The sequence below is a fragment of the Colobus angolensis genome, unplaced genomic scaffold (assembly GCF_000951035.1).
Source record: "Colobus angolensis palliatus isolate OR3802 unplaced genomic scaffold, Cang.pa_1.0 Scaffold11, whole genome shotgun sequence".
NCBI lineage: Eukaryota > Metazoa > Chordata > Mammalia > Primates > Cercopithecidae > Colobus > Colobus angolensis.
In genome coordinates, this window is record NW_012112030.1 from 4,057,116 (window position 1) to 4,080,171 (window position 23,056).

Genomic DNA, 23,056 nt, shown 5'->3' on the forward strand with positions numbered 1-23,056 from the left:
TGTGTGTGTGTGTGTGTGTGTATGTGTGTGTATGTGTGTGTGTGTATGTGTGTGTGTGTGTGTGTGTGTGTGTGGTGGAGGAAGTGTTCATAAATTTGCAATCAGTTCTCAAGTCTCCTTGGGCTTTTCCTTTTTACTGGAATCACCCTGGTGTCCTCTCCACATATGCATATTTTTTTCAATAATCGAGAATAAAATCCTGCTGTTTATACAACATGGATGAACCTGCTGAGCATCGTGTTAAGTGAAATAAGGCAGATACAGAAAGACAAATATCACATAATCTCACTCATATGTAGAATTAAAGCAAAAAAGAGCTGATATTATAGAAGCAGAGGGATCACCAGAAAAACACCAGAACAGTGGTCAACAGAGACTGGAGGAGAGAAAAAGAGGGGGACAGGGTGAGAGCTTGGTCAATGGGTACAAAGTTATCGTTAGGTAGGAGGAATCAGTTCTGTTCTGTTGCATAGTAGGGTGATGATGGTTAACAGTAAGATGTTGCATATTACAAATTAGCTCGAACAGAGGCTTTTAAATATTCTCACCACAAAGAAATCATAAATACATGAGGCAGATGGATACACTAAATACCCTGATTTGATTATTTAATATAACATATATATGTATTGAACATCAAATTGTAACCCATAAATATGTACAATTACAATGTGTCAATTTTTTAAAAATTTAAAGAATATGTAGAGGGCTAATGTCATGAGGTCTATTGCACTTTCATGTTTAGGATTTTGTTATATTTATGGCTGACACTGTTCTTCCTCCAGAGGAGACTGCACCTCAGACAAAAAAAAAAAAAAAATGGAGTTTTCTCATTCATTTCCTGCAAAATTCAGCACTTTGAGTTGAAAAGCAGTGGTCTGTTACACTATGCCCCAACCTCTGACCGCTAATCAAGTCTGTCCTTGTGGCAAAAACACTGTTGGTTTTCCCTGCTTTCCCCAAGCTATAAAAACTGCAACTGTTACTCACAGTACTAGGCTGTGGTGGTGGGCAGGAGGCATGGGAGCAACACTAGGTAAACTTACTACAAATTCGCTGCATTCTTCCTTGAATCTCTAGCAGTTTTTCCAAGAATGAATAGTCACAAATGATTATTAGCCTTTGATCAATTTCCAGAAGCTTGGAATTTGTTTTGTTAATTTGTCCTCTTCATTCAGTCATGGCAATACATTTTTATCTGTGCAGTGTGTAACACTCATTATCTTAGTGAATTGAAAGACTGAAAAGAAACAAGAATTAGCTTTGCTATTACAAAATTTAAATTAGTATAATAGCTTTGATTTTGCATCTCATAAAATTTGTTTTCTCATACAAATTCTGAAACTCTGCCAGTAATTTTTTTATGGATTGCAGTCTCCTACAAAACCAATAATCATTGACTGGTGTGGCCAAGTGGCAAACCCTAATCCTGAGAACTTCTATATTTTATACCTAGAAGGAATAATGTTAGAAAGAAAAGAGCAATATGTGAACAATTCTATAAATATTTATTTCCGTAGACAAATTATATAGAAAATATTCAGATTTATATATATAACTATTAATCTAAATAAGTCATCTATTCATAAAAATATTGTTATATATTACCAGTATTAGCAATACGTTATTTTGCGTATTTCAGGTTTCCAATATCTTCAGAGAGGAACAAGAACTGTGTACATGTGAATTTTTACAGAGACAAACTTCTTTTGAATTTTGTTTGGAAATAAAAACATGCTTGTAAACACCAGCTTATAAACAAGTTTATAAACACTTAAGTGTTATCGCTTACACAAGTTTAATATAATGTTACTCCTGCCATCTGTAAAGAACATACTTCTAGTTTCTTCGAAAGCTATACAATTAGGTTCTTAGAATTATGTTTAAATCTTTACATTATTTTAAAAATATATATCCAGGTACATACTCTTTCTTTCTTTGAGACAGAGGCTCGCTCTGTCACCTGTGCAGTGGCACAATCTCGGCTCACTGCGATCTCAGCCTTCCAGGCTCAAGCAATTCTTCGGCCTCCACCTCCGAAGTAACTGGGACTACAGGTACTGGCCACCAGGCCTGGCTAATTTTTCGTAGAGATGGGGTTTCGCCATGTTGGCTAGGCTGATCTCAAACTCCTTACCACAAGCAATCTGTCCACCTCGGCCTCCCAAACTGCTGAGATTACAGGTGTGAGGGATTATAGGCGTGAGGGATTACAGGCGTGAGCCACTGTGCCCTGGTATATTATTTATTTCTTAAACACCTGCAATTCGTTAAAATACATCATGTGTAAATTATAAATCATAATATTATCAAGAACTAGTCTAAGTGCTGAATAAAATGAATATTTCCACTCATATATTCAAATGAATTAATTTCTTCTAGTCTTTGAAGGTGTTTAAAATGACAATTCAACACAACTGTGGGTGGCCCCAGGACAGGGCAGTTCTAACACCAGCAAGTTGAAATTGGTGAGGATGGATCTCACGCTGCGACTGGCCAGCAGGAAGTCTTCATTCCAGAGTGCCGGAGCTAGATACTGGAAGGCATGGAACAGGGATCCGGACAGCTAACAAAAATTTGCTGGAGGGTAGATACCACAGGATGTCACGCAAACATGCAGCTGGTAACCACAGCCATAGGAGCAAAAGGAGAGAAAGTACCATAAAACCAGGAAGAAAAATCCTTTCTCCTCCAGTCTACACAGTGCCTTTTAGAGACAAAACTTATCATGTAAGCTGGCAAGGGAGAACGTTTATGGGATCTGTTTTCATCATGGTAGAGCAGGGTAGTGAAGGATAGATTTGAAACTAAGAGGTGATAAATTGTGAATAAGCACACAAGGTTACTATGCAGCAACCACAATGTTGCTCTACAACAGCCATTTGGATATACCCCACTTCCTCAGAGAATGAAACCAACATTACATTCTAAATCTGTTCTAGTGTGGCATTGTCAGTAATTAGTTCTGCTTTATGGTATAGATTGGTATCTTCACTGAGAAATAGTTTCCTTTGTTAATATCACAGTTCCATGTAAAAACATCATTTGCTTCTATGCCATGTAGCCCTTAACAATTTGTGCCTGTTTTTCTAGCTCCGTTAGTATCAAATTCATTGTCCTCTGAGTAGGTCACATTGTCTGCTCAAAGCATGCAAACCCAGCCTTGTTAACCTCTTACTTAAAACCCCTCAAAGACTTTTTACTGACTACGTGGTACTACTCAAACAACATAGCTTAGATTATAAATCTTTCTTCTCACACCCTTTCTTGTGGTTCCAGCTTGCTCCAGGCTCTGTTTTCATCTCCAGCTCTTCATAACGCCACTTAATAAACCAACAGTACTGGACTGCACATAGCTTTATTTATTCATTTTAATGTCTCTCTTCCACGTTTTTGAGATTTCTGTCTTTGATATGTTGTATGTTTTAACAACACTACTTTGATTTCTAACATTTTTTTTAATCTCCAGAAATCACCCAGTCTAGGACACCTTCTCTAACACCATTTTCTCGTATTTAATATTGGAGACCTATTAGAAAATTGTCATCTATAATACTATCTTTTAAAAAACCCAAAGTTTGTGTCTACCACTGTGAATTACATACTAATTTAAAACCACATGCTTCTGTGTATGCCTTAAATAGAGTGTGAACAGCTAGATGACAGGAATCATGCTTTATACTTCATTGAACTTTGTTTATTCACGGCAAACAATATGATTGCCCTATAATAGATAAAAGCCCAATAAAAGAATATAGAATGACATTATGAAACTATTGGTAATTTCCTATTTTTTACTTATTTTTGTTAAGCTTTGGTACTTTTACTTCTATGTCAAATAACGAAGACAACATTATTACAGTGTAGAAAAACACCAGGGTCTCTTGGCTAAGACCTCAAGAGGAGCATTGTAAGATTTTAGTAGTGATTTTTATATTCTCCAAAATGCAATGCAAGAGTTGTAGACTTTTAACCACTTGCATTTTTTATGCCTCTGCACACAAATGAAGCTCCTGGGGATAAAGGAAGGAGAAATAAGTCAGCTAAAATTTGAGCACCTGCTAATAGGTACATAAGAGGGAAAAAAACGTGACTTGAGACATCTTGCTTTCACTCAGATCTACAATTAATGAGCCATTTTCCTTTGGAAAAAAAAAAAATGCTGTCTTATCCCTAGATCGTGTCTTTAGGCACTTGTGGTAAGTAACGTTACCAATTTAAGACATCTTCAAAATTCTAGACTTCTTTGATACTTGGAGCACTGAAGTAAACACAAAATCTATTTGAATCCAAGATGCAGAAGTCATTAAAGGCATCATTCCATTTACGAATGTGGATATTATCACTCTAGCAGGAAAGGAAAGGTTTAATGGCAAACAAATAAGCAATCATTGAAAAGTAACCAGGATGCTAATAAAAAATATGATGTCATCTGACCTGCAAATCATGTGTGTAACTTACTTGAGAGCAATTTTTAAAAGGTACTGTTTATTTGTGGCTATTTATGCACAATTATAAAGATAATACCAGAGTGGGAAAAAACACTTTTCTGTTCCATTATACTATATAGATTGCAATTAAACAAACAAAAAAATGGTGTGTCCTAGCATGGATTAAGTTAATATAACACAAATATTTGCTAAAGATATTTCAAATGAATTGCTAAATTTTAGAATTATACAAAGTTTCAACTGAGTTGGGGCCAAAAAATCATTTAATCATTCCTGGTTTAGGAGGTTGTGCCAGAACACATTAATTAATTGCCAAAATGATGACCTGTTTTTCCCCAAAGTATACATTCAAGATTTATGGAATCTCTGCCTTGAGTTCATATGATTACAATATACCAGTTGATATTATACGTCAGTATGTAGCCCAGTATGTAACACCTAGCTGAATGCAAAATAGGTTCTGAAAATATATATATATATTTCTTAAAATGTTTGCAGACTTTTTTACTTTTACATTAGTCATCATTTCACTTCTGCTTCAATATGCCCATGCATGTCCTGACGACACTGCGAGCACCACGTTGGTGTGGCCATAGGCGCCCCTGCATATCCAAAGACTCAGCTCTGTTTCTTCCACTCCCTTTTATTTTCTTTATTGTCCATGTGAATTTTAAACATTTGTCCTTTTTGGCATGTCTTTTGTCAATTCAAACACATTTACCAAAAGGTCAAGATTACAAAATTTTTGCTTGGCAATAACCACACATTTTATGCTTTCGTATTTGGGCGAGTGTCCAGTAAACACCTCAGACCACATCCAGTTTTAGTGTCGCAGCTTGAAGCGAGCAACCTGCCAAGCGCTCTGTTTCTCACCACAAACTTGCACTGCATGTTAAGTCTTTCCTGTGTACCAGAAGAGAAGGATTTTCTAGACCACAGTGTAAGTTAGCTTACTGATCAGAAAGGCTAGTTGATTATTGGCTCTTCTGAACTAATGAACGTAATTAAATATCTTATTGTGGTGATGGATGTTCTCAAATAATTTGAGCCCAGGCTGTTTGCAAAATATTGTAACTTTTCTTCTAACAATAGTTTTTAAAAGTTATATAAATATGTCTATACGAAGTTTGTTCAGGTACTTTTATAGTCAAATTATTCTTTCTGCATAAATTCATTTGTGTGGGTTTTATTTCATTTATTAGAAAATATTATCTCTGAAAGCTATGCTATGTCCTTTTGCAATTCCACGTAGCATAAACCAGTACAAATGCCCAGCAAACCCCCAACAAGTTTACCATCATGACTATAGCAAAGTGAGTGTATGTTCAACATTGAGAAAGAAATTGGAGTTTTAACATACTATTTCTTTATCTAAGTAATTGTTTTAACTCAACATACAGGACTCATTTTAGAATTTTCTTCTTTGCGGATCCTTTCCACACTCTGTCAGTCGGTTTAGGGTTCTTTATATATGACAATATAACTCTCCCGGTGCTTAGCTTTATCATGGTATTTATTTCAAAAAACTTCTTTTAGGCATGTTTTGTGACTTCCCTGTTGGCTGTAAATTGCCATTTGAACTAAATGAAATAGGTAGGATATACAAATGTTCTTTTTTATCGTACTCCTATCCCCTTTTCTCAATTCTGTATTTAAGAGACAAATAATCTCTATTCAGTTGAAAACTACACACATAAAAATAACTCTTCAGGAAACTGTGATTCAGGTTTTCCCCATAAAAAGCCAGCATTTAAACATTTATTCGTTTCCTTTCAAAAACCAGGTATTTGTTAAAATGTGGTTGTAAGAAAATATCAACCCAAATTTCCTCTATACAGATCTATTTTTACTATATAAAATAGTTAATAGAAAATGCTGATTAGCTGAAAAGAATCTTGGTATGTCAGAAAATAATATATTTTCTTCAACTTGTTTTATATTTACCTATCCTGTTTAATTTTGAATTTGTCTTGTGCTTATTCATTTTCTATCACCTAAACTAAAAAGCAATTTCCAGCTGGGTGTGGTGGCTCATGCCTGTAATCTCAGCACTTTGGGAGGCCGAGGCAGGAGGATCACCTGAGGTTAGGAGTTCGAGACCAGCCTGACTAACATGGCGAAACCTCGTCTCTACTTGAAATACAAAAATTAGCCAAGTGTGGTGACACATGCCTGTAATCCCAGTTACTCTGTAGGCTGAGACAGGAGAATTGCTTGAACCCAGGAGGTGGAAGTTGCAGCGAGCCGAGATCGCCCATTGCACTCCAGCCTGGACAACAAGAGTGAAACTCCATCTTTAAAAAAAAAAAAAAAGTAATTTCCATGTGGGCAAAAACCTTCTTTTGGATTGTTTACTTTGACATTCTCAAGACCTAGAAAAGTGTGTAGCAAATAGTATTTGCTAAATAAAAAAAAAGTTGAATAAATTTATTGTCCAACTTTAACACATCACCACATGAAAGTTGTTTTTGAGATTAATAACTTTGGTTATTATTAAAATTGTATAATGTGTTCATCTTATATTACTTTTTATGATGTATTATGTTAGTATTTTAAATTAATAAACAAATAAAATATATATTTAGCTATTCTTGTTCATTGGCATCAATTCATATATTCACTTATTTTTATGTATATTGGGGTATATATTTAAGTTTCTAATTCTTCTGCATATGATGTCTATATGACAGAGATGCAATTTCATGTTTTTATATTAAAATTTAACAATTTCCAGAACTAATTTCTTTTAACTTAAAGGCCAGTGTGATAGTAACTGAGGACTAATTATTGAAAAGAAGCTAATTTCCCACTTTATCTGCAATGTTACCTTATATTTTTTAATCTATGAACGTGACTTTTTCTTGTCTGTATCTTTTCCCTTCTCAATTTGTCCATCTATGTCCCACATGCCACTTTGCCTTTATTAATATGGTTTTAACATAGGTCTTACTATCCAATAAAACAAGGCTCCCACATTTTCTTCATCTTCAATAGTGATTTTCCTAGTCTTGACTTTTGCAATTCAATGTACATTTAGAATTCTGCTTTGTAAGTCCCACAACAAAACCTGAGGTATTAACTGGAATTGAATTGAATCTCTAAAATATTTAGGATTAAATGGCATCATTTAAAATCATCATTTTCAAATCCTAAAATGTTATTAAAAATAATGGCAAAACTAAAATTACTTTTGCACCAACTGAACATTTATCCAACCATGGGTGGTCTTACCTCTTTTACCAAATTAACAATATTTCTATAGTGATAAGGCGGAAGTACTGTGGTTTATGTTTTTCCACAGGAAGGTGAGATTATAACATTTGTCATACCTTTCTCAAAGATAGAATTTCACTGAGTATCTCCACTTTCAATTCTAGATCAGGAACTGAGAACACATCTAAATTTTCTAGTTTTATAGAAGACTTTTATCCACAAGAATCAAGATCTTCCCTCTCTGAGCAGGTGTGTGTATGTGTGTATGTGTGTGTTTATTATTCAAGATATGAGAAACTATATTTCAACCTCAAAAAAATAAAAATATTTACACTATAAGGTAATTCTAATTGTTTCTTAGATGCTTGAATAGAACTCCTGAGGATAGAGAATACTTATCATTTCTGATGTATATTCTATCACTGTATCTGATGATAGGGAATTAGGATATACCTATTGAAGAATCAGAAGTTGTAATATTACTATAAGAAGAAGCTTTGTCTCTAAGCAAAACTAGAAAAAATTGAACCTTTACCTTTAGGATTAGAAGAATTGAGTTTCAATTTGAATTCTCAAATTTTTGAGTTTTCTGATGTTGTAGGGGGCACTTACCTTTGATACACATCTTTACATGCAAGGTGAAACAAGTTATACCTGTGCTTTCCAACTATCATAATCAAATATGAAATAGCTTTTATTTTTAAAGTCTAAACACTATGCATATTTATTAAATAGTTTTTTTTCTGGAAGCTCTGCTGTGCATTGCTAAGATGTTACTAAATAAACATGTGAGATTAGTTTTGTTAATGATGATGGTGATGAGAATTTGTTGTTGATGATGATGATATGGGCACGTTGGATGAAAATGCACTAGAAAAGGACATTCAATAAAAGTGCATAAAACTTACCTGAGTTTAGCTAGCAGAAAGAAAACTAAATTATTGCCAGATAAAATAAACAACTATAAACACTTGATCTTAGCTAAAAGGCCAAGAAGCAATAAATGACCATAAACAGAAAACTGTGTGTTGTTATCTAATATCAGTAATGTAAAATATTTGTGTTAAATATCTCAATGTAGGTGAATTAATATATTCATTATATTGTTATGACATTTTGAAGTAATTGGCGATTATTTTACAACCAAGAGAAATGTATAAAATTATTTTTGCCTGGCTTTATGTGAATTGTCATTTCTATTCTTTTCTCAGAGGCATGCACAGGGGGAAAGTTTCTGCATTTTACTTTTCTATTCAAAATATTTTATCTCACCACAGGAAAGAGAACAAAAAACAAATGCCCAATTTTATTTTATTCAGGAATCCTTTGTGCTTTGAAGACTTTAGATTCCTCTCTGAGGTAGACGTGCACTTACAATTATTTGATGGGGTGGATTCGTGGTCGGAGGCCTCGACACAGCTTGGGTATGTTTTCAACACATAAGTGTGTAGTTTTTTTTGTATACAACTTTAAGATACCAAGAATTTTATACAAGCATGTAAGGCATAGGCAAGCAATTTACTCTGATTCTTTTCATGTTCTATTTATGTTGATTTCATGTTACGTCCGTATTGTATGTTAAATCAAGTCTTCCAAAACTTAAAAACTTTTTTTTCCTTTATTTTATTAACTATATTATGGTAAAGTCACTCACAATTTGGGCCAGCTTGAAATAGTGAAACAGATGTGGAGTCATACCTGAATTTTACTCAAACTTTTACTGCTCTCTAGATTTGAAATGGGGCCAATCTGCAACCTCTATGTAGTTTAGTTTAGTTTCTTTTTCTATCAAATACAGGCATGAAACATTCCATATTGATCTTAGTAGATTTGTGTAATATTCAAATCAAGTGACATGTATTTTAAAGCCCTTTTTATCCTAAAGGTGTTTATAAATTTATAACTTATTCACAGTTGGTAACATTACATTAAATAAGCTTTATGATTTTGGCCATCTCTAATATTCAATTTCTTCATCCGTAAAGTGATACCTACTCTCTTTACTCCATATGTAAAATAACTGAGTTAGATATTACATGTGCAAACAATGTCTAAGTCTAATTTTAGCTATAAAAGATAATTCATATTATCATTTAATTTATAAAAGGCTTTTATACAACAAACCCCCATGACATGAGTTTACATATGTAACAAACCTTTGCATACAACCCTGAACCAAAAATAAAAGTTTTTAAAAAAGCTTTTAAGAAAATATTAATCATCAGTAAATAATTAATATTTCAAGAGAGCAAAATGATTCTTTCAGTATTTTGTTCAGAGGCAGGATTATCTGTCTTTGTTCTAAAGGGTTAGATCCTACTATTTTATTCTACGTATGTCCTTCATTATGAAGAAAATTAGACGGCCGGGCACAGTGGCTCACGCCTGTAATACCAGAACTTTGGGAGGCCGAGGCAGGTGGATCACCTGAGCTCAGGAGTTCGAGACCATCCTGGCCAATATGATGAAACCCCCGTCTGTACTAAAAATACAAAAATTAGCCAGGTATGGTGGCACAAGCCTGTAATCCCAGCTACTCAGGAGGCTGAGGCAGGAGAATCGCTTGAACCCAGGAGGTGGAGGTTGCAATGAGCCAGGATCACGCCACTGCATTCCAGCCTGGGCTACAAGAGCGAAACTCTATCTCAAAAAATAAAAAATAATAAATAAATAAATAAATAAATGAAAATTAGACACACTAGTATTTACTAAAAGCTTACTAAATGATTGATGTCATTGCTGTTAAGTTCCTTATATTTTTATTTCATTTTTAAAATACCCATACTGGGTTGTAATAATATCCTTTTCTTTTTTATTGCTTTCCTCTTTTGCAAGTTAGGAAACTGGGATGCAAAAGCTAGATTATTTATGAAGTTATATTAAGTTTGTATATGTGGATCGGTGATTTAAATATATGTCTTTCTCCCTACATGTCTTTTCACTATGCCAAGTCCCTTTCTGGTAATGTTAGGTTTCATTATACATTACGAATTAACTAATTTTAATAGTACATAGGATTTTGCTGAGGGTACTTTGCATGGCATAAATGTAATTTTATTTATATAGTAAAGTGTAAAGATAATAATGTAGTAATATAAAACAAAAGTAAATTCATGTTGTACTTTAAAAAGGATTGTCATGAGAAGTACATAGATGGAAACGGCAAGTGGAATTTTTAAAATGTATGCCCCAAATAGCAGAAAGGCCATGACTCATATAACCCTGAATTCTTTCTCTCTAGAGATGAGTGAATTTCATACTTATAAGTTGGGTGTAGCAAAGAGTGATTTTTCAACACGATGCCAAAAGCAAAGATGTCCAGTAATCAAAAGCAAATGTAGAGAAAACGGTAAGTCCTATGTTCCATCTGTCTACTCTCAGTATATTCAAATGAATCTTGGAAACTATGTGATTAAATCAATGACAATCATTCAGTTAACTTTATCTTCATCAGGAAAGCAGGAATACCCCCATGAACTCTAATATAATATTAAAATATATAATAAAATTATGTATTAAAAGCTATTGAGTTTAGAATATTTTCATAGCCTAAAAAATGATGTTTATTTATCCTGATAATATAATCAAGGCAGGAATTTCTAAGAGATTACTGAAAAGAAAACTGAATAGAAATGAAAAACAGAAAAGATATTTTAAAAATCCTCCAGAGATATGTTCCTAAATATTATAGAAGTGATAGCTAGATTATTATTTATAGAATTGTTTCTGAGTGCAGTGAAGAAGATGTACTCTCCAATGTCTTTTTTCAAAGCAGAATATTACTGATAATAGACCTTTATATAGTTTGTATGAAAAGCAAAACAACAGGTGACCCCTCAATTTTGATTAAAAACTAAGAAACAAATTATTAACAAATAGCATCACTTTACAAGAATTAATTTAAGGAATGCAAAGTGCTATATGTAAAAATTCCTTTTTTGACTAAAATATTCAATTGTTACCAAAATTTAAAACATACATGCCTTTTCACTCAGCAATTATCATTGTGGGAATTTATCCCAGAGAGGGACTCAAAAATATGCACAGATGGGTATGAAATGTATCATTATTTCCAATAGCAACACCTAAGAAACAAATTAAATATCCACTGGAAAAAAAATTCAAAGTCTGTCAAAAATTAGATTCTGTCCAGAGTTGTCAGTGAAATACAATGCAGCTATTTATAAATTTGGTATCCTTATACACCATGAGAACTAATCACCAGGATATTGTCTTAGGTAAAAAAAATAAAATTCATAGGATATTTTGTATATTATAGTTTCTTTAAAATGTATTTTTAATATGTAGCTAAGGGGAATGGTAATTTTTATTTATTTTTAGTTGGCATGTAATAATTATACATATTTAAGGGATACAGTGATATTTCCATACAGCTATACAATGTCTAATGACCAAATCAAGGTAATTAGCATATCCATCACCTCAAACATTTATCAATTCTTTGTGTTGGGAACATTCAAAACCTTCTCTTCTAGCTATCTGAAAAAATACAATAAATTACTCTTAACTGTACTCTCCCTACAGTGCTATAGGAACACTAGAAAAAGCCCGCATGTAGCTGTAATTATGTATCCATTAACCTCTCCCAGTCTTCTCCTCCTCACTATTCTTTCTAGCCTTAAATAACCACAATTCTACTCTCTAATTCTGTGAGCTAAAAGTTTGGATCGCCTACATATGAGTGAGAATATGCGGTATTTATCTTTCCATACCTTATTTACTTTACTTAACATTATGTACTTCTGAGGCATCCATGTTGGTGCAAATAATAGGATTTCATTTTTTTCATTCTTTTTTTATGACTGAATGGTATTCCTGTGTGTGTGTGTGTGTGTGTGTGTGTGTGTGTGTGTGTGTGTACACATTTTGTTTAGCCATTCATCTGTTAATGGACACAGGTTGATTCCATATCTTGGCTATTGTGAATAATGCTGCAATAAACATGGGGCTGCAGACATTATTTCAATATACTGATTTCCTTTCCATTGGAGAAAGACTGAGATTGCTGAATCATATGGTAGTTCTATTTTTGGTTTTTTAAGGAACCTCCATGCTGTTTCCATAATGGCTATACTAATTTACATTCCCACCGACATTATATAAACATTAGCCTTTCCCTGCGTCATCACTGTCATTTGTTATTTTTTGTCTTTTTAAATAATAGCTATTCTAACTTAGAGTGAGATGATACTCACTGTGGTTTTGATTTTCATCTTACTGATGATGAATGATGTTGAAATTTCAAAAAATATATCCATGGCTATTTGTATATCTTCTCAGAAATATCTCTTCAGATCCTTTTCTCGTTTTCAAATCAGTTTTTGTTGTTGATGATGCTGTTGAGTTGTTTGAATTCCTTGTATATTCTGGATATTGTTCTCTTGTCAGAGGAATAATTTGCAAGTATTTTCTCTCATTCTACAAGTTGTCTCTTCACTCTGTCACTTGTTTCCTATGCAGTAAAGAAGTGTTTTAGTTTGATACAGCCTCATTTGTTTCTTTTTGCTTTTGTTGCCTGTACTTTTGAAGTCTTACCCATAAAATCTTTGCCTAGATTCATGTCCTGTGGTGTTTCTCTTATCTCTTCTAGTAGTTTTATAGATTCAGTTGTTACCTTTAAGTCCTTAATCCATTTTGAGTTGATTTTTGTATATAGTGTGAGATGAGGGTCTAATTTCATTCCTCTGTGTGGATATCCAGTTTTTTCAGCTCCATTTATTGAAGTACCTGTCCCTTCCCAGTGTATGTTATTGGTACCTTTCTGGAAAAATCAGTTGGCTGTAAATAGATGGATTTATTCCTGCATTGTCTATTCTGTTTTATTGGTCTAAGTATCTAGTTTTATGTCAATGCCATACTGTTTAGGTTATTATAGTTTTGTAGTGTATATGGAAATCAGGTAATGTGATGCCACCAGTTTTCTTCATTTTTGTTCAAGATTGCTTTGACTATTCAGTCTTTTGTGGTACCATACAAATTTTAGGATATTTTTTCTATTTCTGTGGAGAATGTTATTAGTATTGTGATAGGAATTGCATTGAATCTGTAGATTGCTTTGAGTCATATGATTACTTTAACAATATTTTTTCAGTCTATGAACATGAGATGTCTTTCCATGTTTTTGCATCCTCTCTGGTTTCATTAATCAGTATTTTATAGTTTTCATTGTAGAGATCTTCCACTTGTGTGATTAAATTTATTTCAGGGCATTTTATTATTTGTAGGTATTATAAATGGAATTGACTTCTTGATTTCTTTTTCAGCCAGTTTGTAATAGTGTATAGAAACACTACTGATTTTTGTATGTAGATTTTTGTATCCTGAAACTTTACTGAATTTGTTCATTTATTCAAAGGCATGTTGTTTAATTTTCATGTATCTGTGCAGTTTCCAAAGTTCCTCTTGTTATCAATTTCTAGTTTTATTCCATTGTTGTCAGAAAATTTACTTGATATAATATTGAATTTTGAAAATGTGTTGAGACTTATCACCTAGCATATGGTCTATCCTGATGAATGTTCCATATGATGATAATAAGAATATGTGTTTTGCAGCAGTTGAATGAAATGTTCTGTACCTTTAGTAAGGTTCATTAGGTCTATATTATAGTTTTACTTGGATGTTTCTTTTCTGATTTTCTGCCTGAACGATCTGTCTATTGCTTAAAATGTATTGTTGAACTCCTCTACCCTTATTGTATTAGTCTATTTCTCCCTTCAGATCTATTAATATTTACTTAATATATCTGAACACTGTAGTATTGGGTGCATATGTATACTTATAAATACAATATTATATTGCTGAAATGACCCACTTGTCATTATATAATGGTCTTCTTTGACTCTTTTTTACTCTTTTTGACTTAAAGTCTACTTTATCTAAGTATAGCTATACCTTCTCTTTACTGGTTTTCATTTTCATGAAATATCTGTTTTCATCCTATACTGTCAGTCTATGTGTGTTTTTACGAGCAAAGTGAGTTTCTTGAAGGCAATATATTGTTCACTTTTGTTGTTTTTAATCCATTCAGTCACTCTATGTCTTTTACTTGGAGAATTTAGCCCCCTTGCATTTAATATTATTATTGGTAAGTAAAAACTTACTATTGCCATTTTGTTCCTTGTTTTCTAGTAGTTTTGTAAGTCTTCCTTTCTTCCTGTCTTCCTTTGTGATTAAGTTGCTTTCTCTGGCAGTGTATTTTAATTCCTTGATTTTCATTTTAGTGTATCTATTATAGGTTTTTGTTTTGTCGTTACCATGAGACTTACAAGGACATCTTATAACTATAGCAATTATTTTATACTGATGACAACTTAACTTTGATCACAAAGAAAAGAAAAACAAAACAAAAAAAGAAAAGACTAAACAACTCTACATTTTAACTCCATCTCCTCTCACATGTTGACTTATGTTTGCATGGATTTACATCATTTTATATTGACTATCTCTTAACAAATTATAATTACTTTTATTTTGATAGAATTGTCTTTTGATCTTTATAAGATCTGTGTGGTTGAGGCACCACAATTACAGTATTAGAATATTCTGAATTTGTCTGTGTACTTACTTTTATCGGTGAGTTTTATACCTTCAAATGTTTTCTTATTGCATATTTATGTTCTTTTTTTCTGACTGAAAAAACTCTCTTTAGCATGTCATGTAAGACAGGTCTAGTGGGAATAAATTCACTCAACTTCTGTTTGCCTGAGAAATATTTTTTCTCTCCATCATGTTGATAGTTTTGTTGGGTGCAGTATCTCAGTTGGCATTTTTTTTCCTTGGGTCTTTGTCACCCCACTTTCTCTTGGCCTATAAAGTTTCTGCTAAGAAGTCTGCTAACAGATGTGTGGAAGCTTCTTTATATTTATTTGCTTTTTAAATTTTGCTTCCTTTAAAATTCTCACTTTATCTCAAGCTTTGAACATTTAAATTTTATATGCCTTGTGGTAATCTTATTTGGGTTGAATCTGCTTGCTAATCTTTGACCTTCCTGTATGTGCTTATTCATATCTTTCCCTGGGTTTGGTAAGTTTTCTGTTTGTCCACAGCTTCCCAGACCAGTGCTGTGCCAGGGCTTGCCCAAGGGCCATGGTTGCTATGGCCTGCAACCACTGAAATTTTCCTGAGACCCAAGGCCACTTTAGTCAGCTGGTGATAAAATGGGCTGAGACTAAGGTTCCTCCTGCCTAAGCAGTGGATTCCTCTCTGGTCCACATGGGTCAAAATGCTCCCCCTATGAGCACTGGTTTGCAATCAAAGGCTGTGGGGTCTCTGTCTTTTGCTGTGTTCCAACGTGGTGGGGCCAGGTCTAAGTTCTAACACAAAGTCCCACACTCTTATTTCCATTTCCCAAGCAGGCAGTTTTTCTCCAAGCACTGCAGTATCTGGGTTTGGAAGAGGAGTGTTTAGGCAAGGCAAGACCGTCTTTTCTTAACTCTTTAATGTGTTTTTTCTTGTTATCATGCCAAAATCAGGGTACTGTGATAGCTCACCTAATTTCTTGAATTCTTTTGAAGGTACTTTCTTGCATGGATAGTTATTTAGTTTGACGTTTCTGTGAGAAGATAATAGCTAAAGGGTTCTTCACAGCCAGCTTGCTCTTCTGTCATTTTCTTCATTGTTTTCCAGTATATCTGTTGTTTTGCCTACCCATTGATTTTTTTCTCCTCTATCATTATCTGTCTTTGTGGTTTGGTGGTTCTCTGTAGTAATAAGATTTAATTCCTTTCTCTTTCTTATTTGTGTATCTGCTCTACCAGTTTTATACTTCTGTGCATTTTTATGGTGATAGATATTGTCCTTTTGCTTCCAGATATAGGACTCCCTTAAGCATCTCTTGTGGGGCTAGTCTAGTGGTGATGAATTCCCTCAGTTTTTGCTTGTCTGGAAGAATATGTCTCCTTTATTTCTAAAGGATAGCTTTGCTTAATACAGTATTCATATATGGCAGAGGTTTTTGTTTTTTTTTTTTTTGGCATTTTGAATTTATCATCCCATGCTCTTCTGGCCTGCTGCTGGAGAAAGTGGGATTGCTGGCAGTGGTGGCCGTGGGCCCCAAGCAAGTGGCTCTGGGAATCTGGGGTGCACATGCATGACTCTGTCTATGCTGAGGACAGACTGTCTACTTGGCTGCATCACCTGTTCCCTGGACAAAGGGCTCTGTATGGGCTTGATGCAAGGGTCACGACTACGCCATTGATTGGGATCACCTGGTGTTGCTATGCTGCAGTCCTCTAGGTGGATTTGATGGAATGTCAGCAGGTCCCCAGGGATGTGAAGATGCAGAAGCTATTGGGCCCCAAAGATGTGAAGATAAAGGAACTATTAGGCCCCAGGGCAGAATGTACTTTGGTGATGGCTGCACTCTCAAAATGGTGCAGTGCTGCTGCAGCCTGTGTTCCAGAGAAGAGGAGGGACCCCAGTGTGAACTCCCACCCTGAAATAATGCAGTGATGTGGATTCCAGTCAACTCCCTATACCGGACTCAGGGATTGTGAGGAATGTGGAGCTCTCCTGTAGTTAGGATAGCAGGTATTTATAATGGGAATGTGGACCGCTGGGGAGCTCCTGCTTACCTTTTCTCCTCAATGGAGAGTCCCTCTCGGCTCTAAGCTGATCCATGTCACCTGCTTCTCTTCCCTTTCTATGCTATTGCCCTGAGCATCTGTGCCTCAGAGAGACTTGGTCACTTTCTTGCTGAATTCCAGCCTTCTCCCTTCAACACTCTATTCAACGTGTGGTTATCTACTTGTTGTTTTGGTCCCTTGTGGAAGTGAGTGCTGGGTGCCTGCAGTTAGCCATCTTGATGATGGTTCCTCCTTCTTTGTTTATGTTTATTATTGTATCTGCATAAAAATGATAAATCATAAGCATAATTTATTCTAGGGATGACCGGGGAACTTGCAGAGAAGTATAGAAGGAAATATTACATTGTTGTACTCCAGTTTTTGATCATTTGCAAAGTATTTATGTTCTGTTCTGGGAAAAATAATGAAGGCAGAAAAAAGATCAATACTACCTACTCATTAAAAAAAGAAAAAACCTCTAATGTTTATATTAAATACAAAGATACCCAAACCCTTTATGCTTCTTTTTCTGATCTGTTTCTTTTTTCTTTGACAGCATCTCCACTTTTTTTCTGCTGTTTCATTGCTGTAGCTATGGGAATCCGTTTCATTATTATGGTAACAATATGGAGTGCTGTATTCCTAAATTGTAAGTGATAACAGAGAAGTAGATTGCAGCATTGTTAATTTAACAATTGTAATGTATTACTTTTGTTAGTATTCAGAAACACAGAAACATAAACTGGAAATATTAAATGTATCTTTGTCGTATTTTTGCTATTAGTCCAGAAATTTGTAAACTATGTTTGCTTATAGTATAAATTACTAACAATACAAACTTTTTAATACTTATGGTTATTTTAATAGCATTATTCAACCAAGAAGTTCAAATTCCCTTGACTGGTAAGTGAATTTTTTAAATGTTTTAGAGCATATATTATATGTATCTACCTACACTATTGTGTAGGCATGTATTCAATGATGTAAAAGAAAGGAAAAATTAAATAACTAATTCTAGTCTGTAATACACTGTGGCTTCTGTTTTCCTTTTAACAATGAGGGAATACTTGTAAAAGTAGAGGATACTTAGGTTTGATATCTTTCTCTCTCTCTCTCTCTTTCTCTCCAATACTTGTAAAAAGTAGAGGCTACTTAGGTTTGGTTTGACATCTTTCTCTCTCTCTCTCTTTTTTTTTTTTTTGAGATGGAGTCTCACTCTGTCACCCAGGCTGGAGTGCAGTGGGGTGATCTCAGCACAGTACAACCTCCACCTCCTGGTTTCAAGTGATTCTTATGCCTCAGCCTCCCAAGTACTTGGGACTGCAACCTCCACCTCCTGGGTTCAAGCAATTCTTGTGCCTCAGCTTCCCAAGTAGCTGGGACTGCAGGCATGCGCCACCACACCGGCTAATTTTTGTATTTTTAGTAGAGGCAGGTTTTCACCATGTTGGCCAGGCTGGTATCAAACTTCTAACCTCAAGTGAGTCACCTGCCTTGGCCTCCCAAAGTGCTGGGATTACAGGCATGAGACACCACGCCCAGCCTGGCATCTCTCTATGAATACGTAGAGATATGCCTTTGGTTATGACTATGATAATTTAATAATCTGAAATTTTAGAGTTGGAGTGAAAAAGACATTTAATATGTCTAGATAAAATCTGCTATAATGTTCAGATGTGTAGAATTAATAATATATTTTCTTTTTCTAGAAAGTTACTGTGGCCCATGTCCTAAAAACTGGATATGTTATAAAAATAACTGCTACCAATTTTTTAATGAGAGTAAAAACTGGTATGAGAGCCAGGCTTCTTGTATGTCTCAAAATGCCAGCCTTCTGAAAGTATACAGCAAAGAGGACCAGGTTGAGTATTTATTTTAATTTTCCATCCCATATTTAATCCTAACATCTGAGGCAAATCACTGGAATATGAACCTGGAATATATAAAGGACACTATGACTTGGTTATTCTAATACCAATCCTAAATCTTTCTTCATTGAAAATAACCAAGCATAGAAATTGCAGGTATCAGACACATGAAAAAATGCTCGTCATCACTGGCCATTGGAGAAATGCAAATCAAAACCACAATGAGATACCATCTCACACCAGTTAGAATAGCAATCATTAAAAAGTCAGGAAACAACAGGTGCTGGAGAGGATGTGGAGAAATAGGAACAATTTTACACTGTTGGTGGGACTGTAAACTAGTTCAACCATTGGGGAAAACAGTATGGCAATTCCTCTAGGATCTAGAACTAGAAATACCATATGACCCAGCCATCACATTACTGGGTATATACCCAAAGGATTCTAAATCATGCTGCTATAAAGACACATGCACACGTATGTTTATTGCAGCACTATTCACAATAGCAAAGACTTGGAATCAACCCAAATGTCCATCAGTGACAGACTGGATTAAGAAAATGTGGCACATATACACCATGGAATACTATGCAGCCATAAAAAAGGATGAGTTTGTGTCCTTTGTAGGGGCATGGATGCAGCTGGAAACATCATTCTCAGCAAACTATCACAAGAACAGAAAACCAAACACCACATGTTCTCACTCATAGGTGGGAACTGAACAATGAGATCCCTTGAACACAGGAAGGGGAACATCACACACTGGGGCCTATTATGGGGAGTGGGGAGCGGGGAGGAATGGCATTGGGAGTTATACCTGATGTAAATGATGAGTTAATGGGTGCTGATGAGTTGATGAGTACAGCACACCAACATGGCACATGTATACACATGTAACAAACCTGCACATTGTGCACATGTACCCAGAACTTAAGGTATAAAAAAAAAAAAAAAGAAATTGCAGGTATCATGTATGTGTGCTCAGACGGAAATTATGCCAGTTGGGGGACAGAATGCATGTTTTTACAAGTGTGAGAACAGATGAAATGGCTATGGTCTTGCGTTTACTAAAATTATGAACACTGATTTCACTTATAGTGTATTTGTGATTTCAAACAGGATTTACTTAAACTGGTGAAGTCATATCACTGGATGGGATTAGTACACATTCCAACAAATGGATCTTGGCAGTGGGAAGATGGCTCCATTCTCTCACCCAACCTGTAAGTCTTTGACCCAATGGGTCTCTAGTTTTGAATTTTTTTCCCTAAGCTTTCCCTGTAATAATTCTAATCACTCATTTCACATAATCCCAAGACATTTGCACATTCTAATAGATTTAGTAAAAAGTGCTTAGGCCCTAAATTTACAAGAAAGTTGTATTCATTGTAGAGTAGCCAACACAAATACTAGTAAGTAATATAAATTGTTTAGTATATGGTAAGCACTATGGAAGGCAGGTCTAATATTATGTTCGTTTTACAGATAAAGAGACAGAAGCAGAGAGGTTAAGTATCACATACATTTCTTTCTGAATTTATTAGCAGACATGTTGAGATATAATTAACACAAAAAATTGCACATATATAAAGTACACAATTTAACAAGTCTCAAGAAATATATATATACTCATGAAATCATTAAGAACATCAAGATAATTAACCTGGAAAACATTCTCTAAGCATGCACCTTTGTGATTTCTCCTCTGTGTCCCTACGTACTTACCTCTTTCTCTTTCCAGTCAATCAGTTTTCTGCCACTTTAGTTTGCAATTCATAGAATTTAATATAAATGAAGTCCTACAATATGTTTCATTTGCAAAGTCTTATTTTCACTTAGAAAAGTTATCTGAGATTCTACCATCTCATTGCATGAGTAAAGAGTTAATTACCTTTTATCTCTTCATTTATTGATATATATTTAGGTAATTCCCAGTTATTGATCATTACAAATAATGCTACTTGCTAATAATATTTGTGTACAAGTATTTGTATCATATTAACAAAGTCTTTCTTTTCCTTAATATAAACACCTAGAAACAAAATGCCTGAATCATATAAGTATATATTTAACTTTTTTAAAATTGCCACACTGTCATCCAAAGTGGTGGTGATATTTTACAAATTTTACTTTCTACCTATCTGTATGTAAGAGAACATCTGAGAGAGAACTTGCTTCATATCCTAGTCAACACTTGCTTTGATCAGCCTCTTAAATTTTGTACTGGCTGGGCGCAGTGGCTTAGCCTATAATCCCAGCACTTTGGGAGGCCGAGGCAGGCACATCACCTGAGGTTGTGAGTTCGAGACCAACCTGGCCAATGTAGTGAAACCCTGTCTCTACTAAAAATACAAAAATTAGCTGGATGAGGTGGTGGGCACCTGTAATCCCAGCTACTCGGGAGGCTGAGGCAGGAGAATCGCTTGAACCCGGGAGGTGGAGGTTGCAGTGAGTTGAGATTGCACCATTGCACTCCAGCCTGAGTGACAGAGCGAGACCCTATCTCTTAAATAAATAAGGAAATTTTAGATATACTAAATGATGTGTTTTGGTATATGAGTGTAGTTTTAACTTGTATTTTACTAATGCAATGATGTTAAGTAGCATTTTTTGGTGCTTATTTGCCATTCGGGTAAAAATTTTCTTCTCACTGATTTCTGCTTTGATCTTTATTATTTACTGTCTTCTTATAGTAGGTTAAATTTGCTTTTTTAGTTTCTTATATTGAAAGCTGATATGTTGATTTGAAACTTTTTTCTAATAAAAGTTATACTATTAATACGTGAGATGATTTGGCAACATCCCCACATATTTTAAGATACTATTTTTTAATTTCCATTCAGTTAAAAATAGTTTCTAAATTGTCTTTTGCATTCTTTGATTCATTGATTATTAACATGTGTCATTTAGTTTTCAACATTTGTGAATTTTTCAGACATATTTTTATTGTTGATTTCTAATTTAATTTCAATTTTATTAGAGAATTATTTTGTATAATAAGTCTGGCACTTCTTTAAAGTGTTCTTTTCCTTGATTTTTAAATTTACTTTGCTACGTTAATGATTAATTGACAATGATCAATGCACAACCTTTTACTCTCATGTATTGTTTTCAACTTTCCCCTTGTGTTTATTGTAGCAAGAACTCCTTACCTTCCTTCCTCATTATCCGTTTGTAATTTGGAAGCCCCAGTATACCTTAGAATTGATACACAATGTCCTCATTTATGTATGGCTTGCAAGTTTATTTTTAACAGAGAAAACATTGATTCTCTAAAAAAAAAATCAGAGTTTGTATCATGTTTTCTCAATATTTTCCTATCTACAAGGACAAAACTTTCTTTCAGAAGCAAAACAACTGGCATACTACCTTTCTGTTTATGCATGTAGTAATTATTTGTTGACTGCTACACAATTTCCAGGAATTATGCAGAGAAAACTACAGAGATGAGTAGAATAAAACTCATTTAGGAGCTTCAAACTCTAGTCAGAGATGTAGTTGTAAGCAAATAATCCAGTGTTGTTAGGTACTCTGGCAGAAGTGTGATGAAAGTAGTATGAAAAAACAGACACAGAAATCGAAGGAACACATGGACAAAGTGATATTAAAAAGAATGAGGCCGGGTGCAGTGGCTCATGCCTGTAATCCCAGCACTTTGGGAGGCCAAGGCAGGGAGACTACCTGAGGTCAGGAGTTCAAGACCAGCTTGGCCAACATGGTGAAACCTATCTCTACTAAAAATACAAAAAATAGCCCGTTGTGGTGGCAGGCACCTGTAATCCCAGCTACTCACGAGGCTGAGGTAGGAGAATTGCTTGAACCCAGGAGGCGGAGGTTGCAGTGAGATGAGGTTGTGCCACTGCACTCCAGCCTGGTGACAAGAGCCAAACACTGTCAAGAAGAAGGAAGGAAAGAAGGAAGGAAGGAAGGAAGGAAG

The 23,056-nt window shown here is 34.7% G+C and overlaps 1 protein-coding gene across 2 annotated transcripts in view; it reads left to right on the plus strand.

Annotated features, from left to right (window-relative positions):
• Positions 1-23,056, plus strand: part of LOC105519441 (NKG2-D type II integral membrane protein) — a 52,160-nt gene that overhangs the window by 27,294 nt on the left and 1,810 nt on the right. The window contains exons 1-7 of one of the 2 annotated variants that reach the window (XM_011952793.1): positions 7,802-7,913; positions 8,984-9,088; positions 10,906-11,013; positions 17,808-17,900; positions 18,119-18,154; positions 18,961-19,112; positions 20,239-20,342. In XM_011952793.1, coding sequence (XP_011808183.1) covers positions 9,049-9,088; positions 10,906-11,013; positions 17,808-17,900; positions 18,119-18,154; positions 18,961-19,112; positions 20,239-20,342 — 533 coding nt within the window. In that variant the 5' untranslated portion in view covers positions 7,802-7,913; positions 8,984-9,048. Of the gene's footprint in view, positions 1-7,801; positions 7,914-8,983; positions 9,089-10,905; positions 11,014-17,807; positions 17,901-18,118; positions 18,155-18,960; positions 19,113-20,238; positions 20,343-23,056 lie in introns of those variants that run through there. The other variant, XM_011952801.1, reaches the window with a different exon arrangement.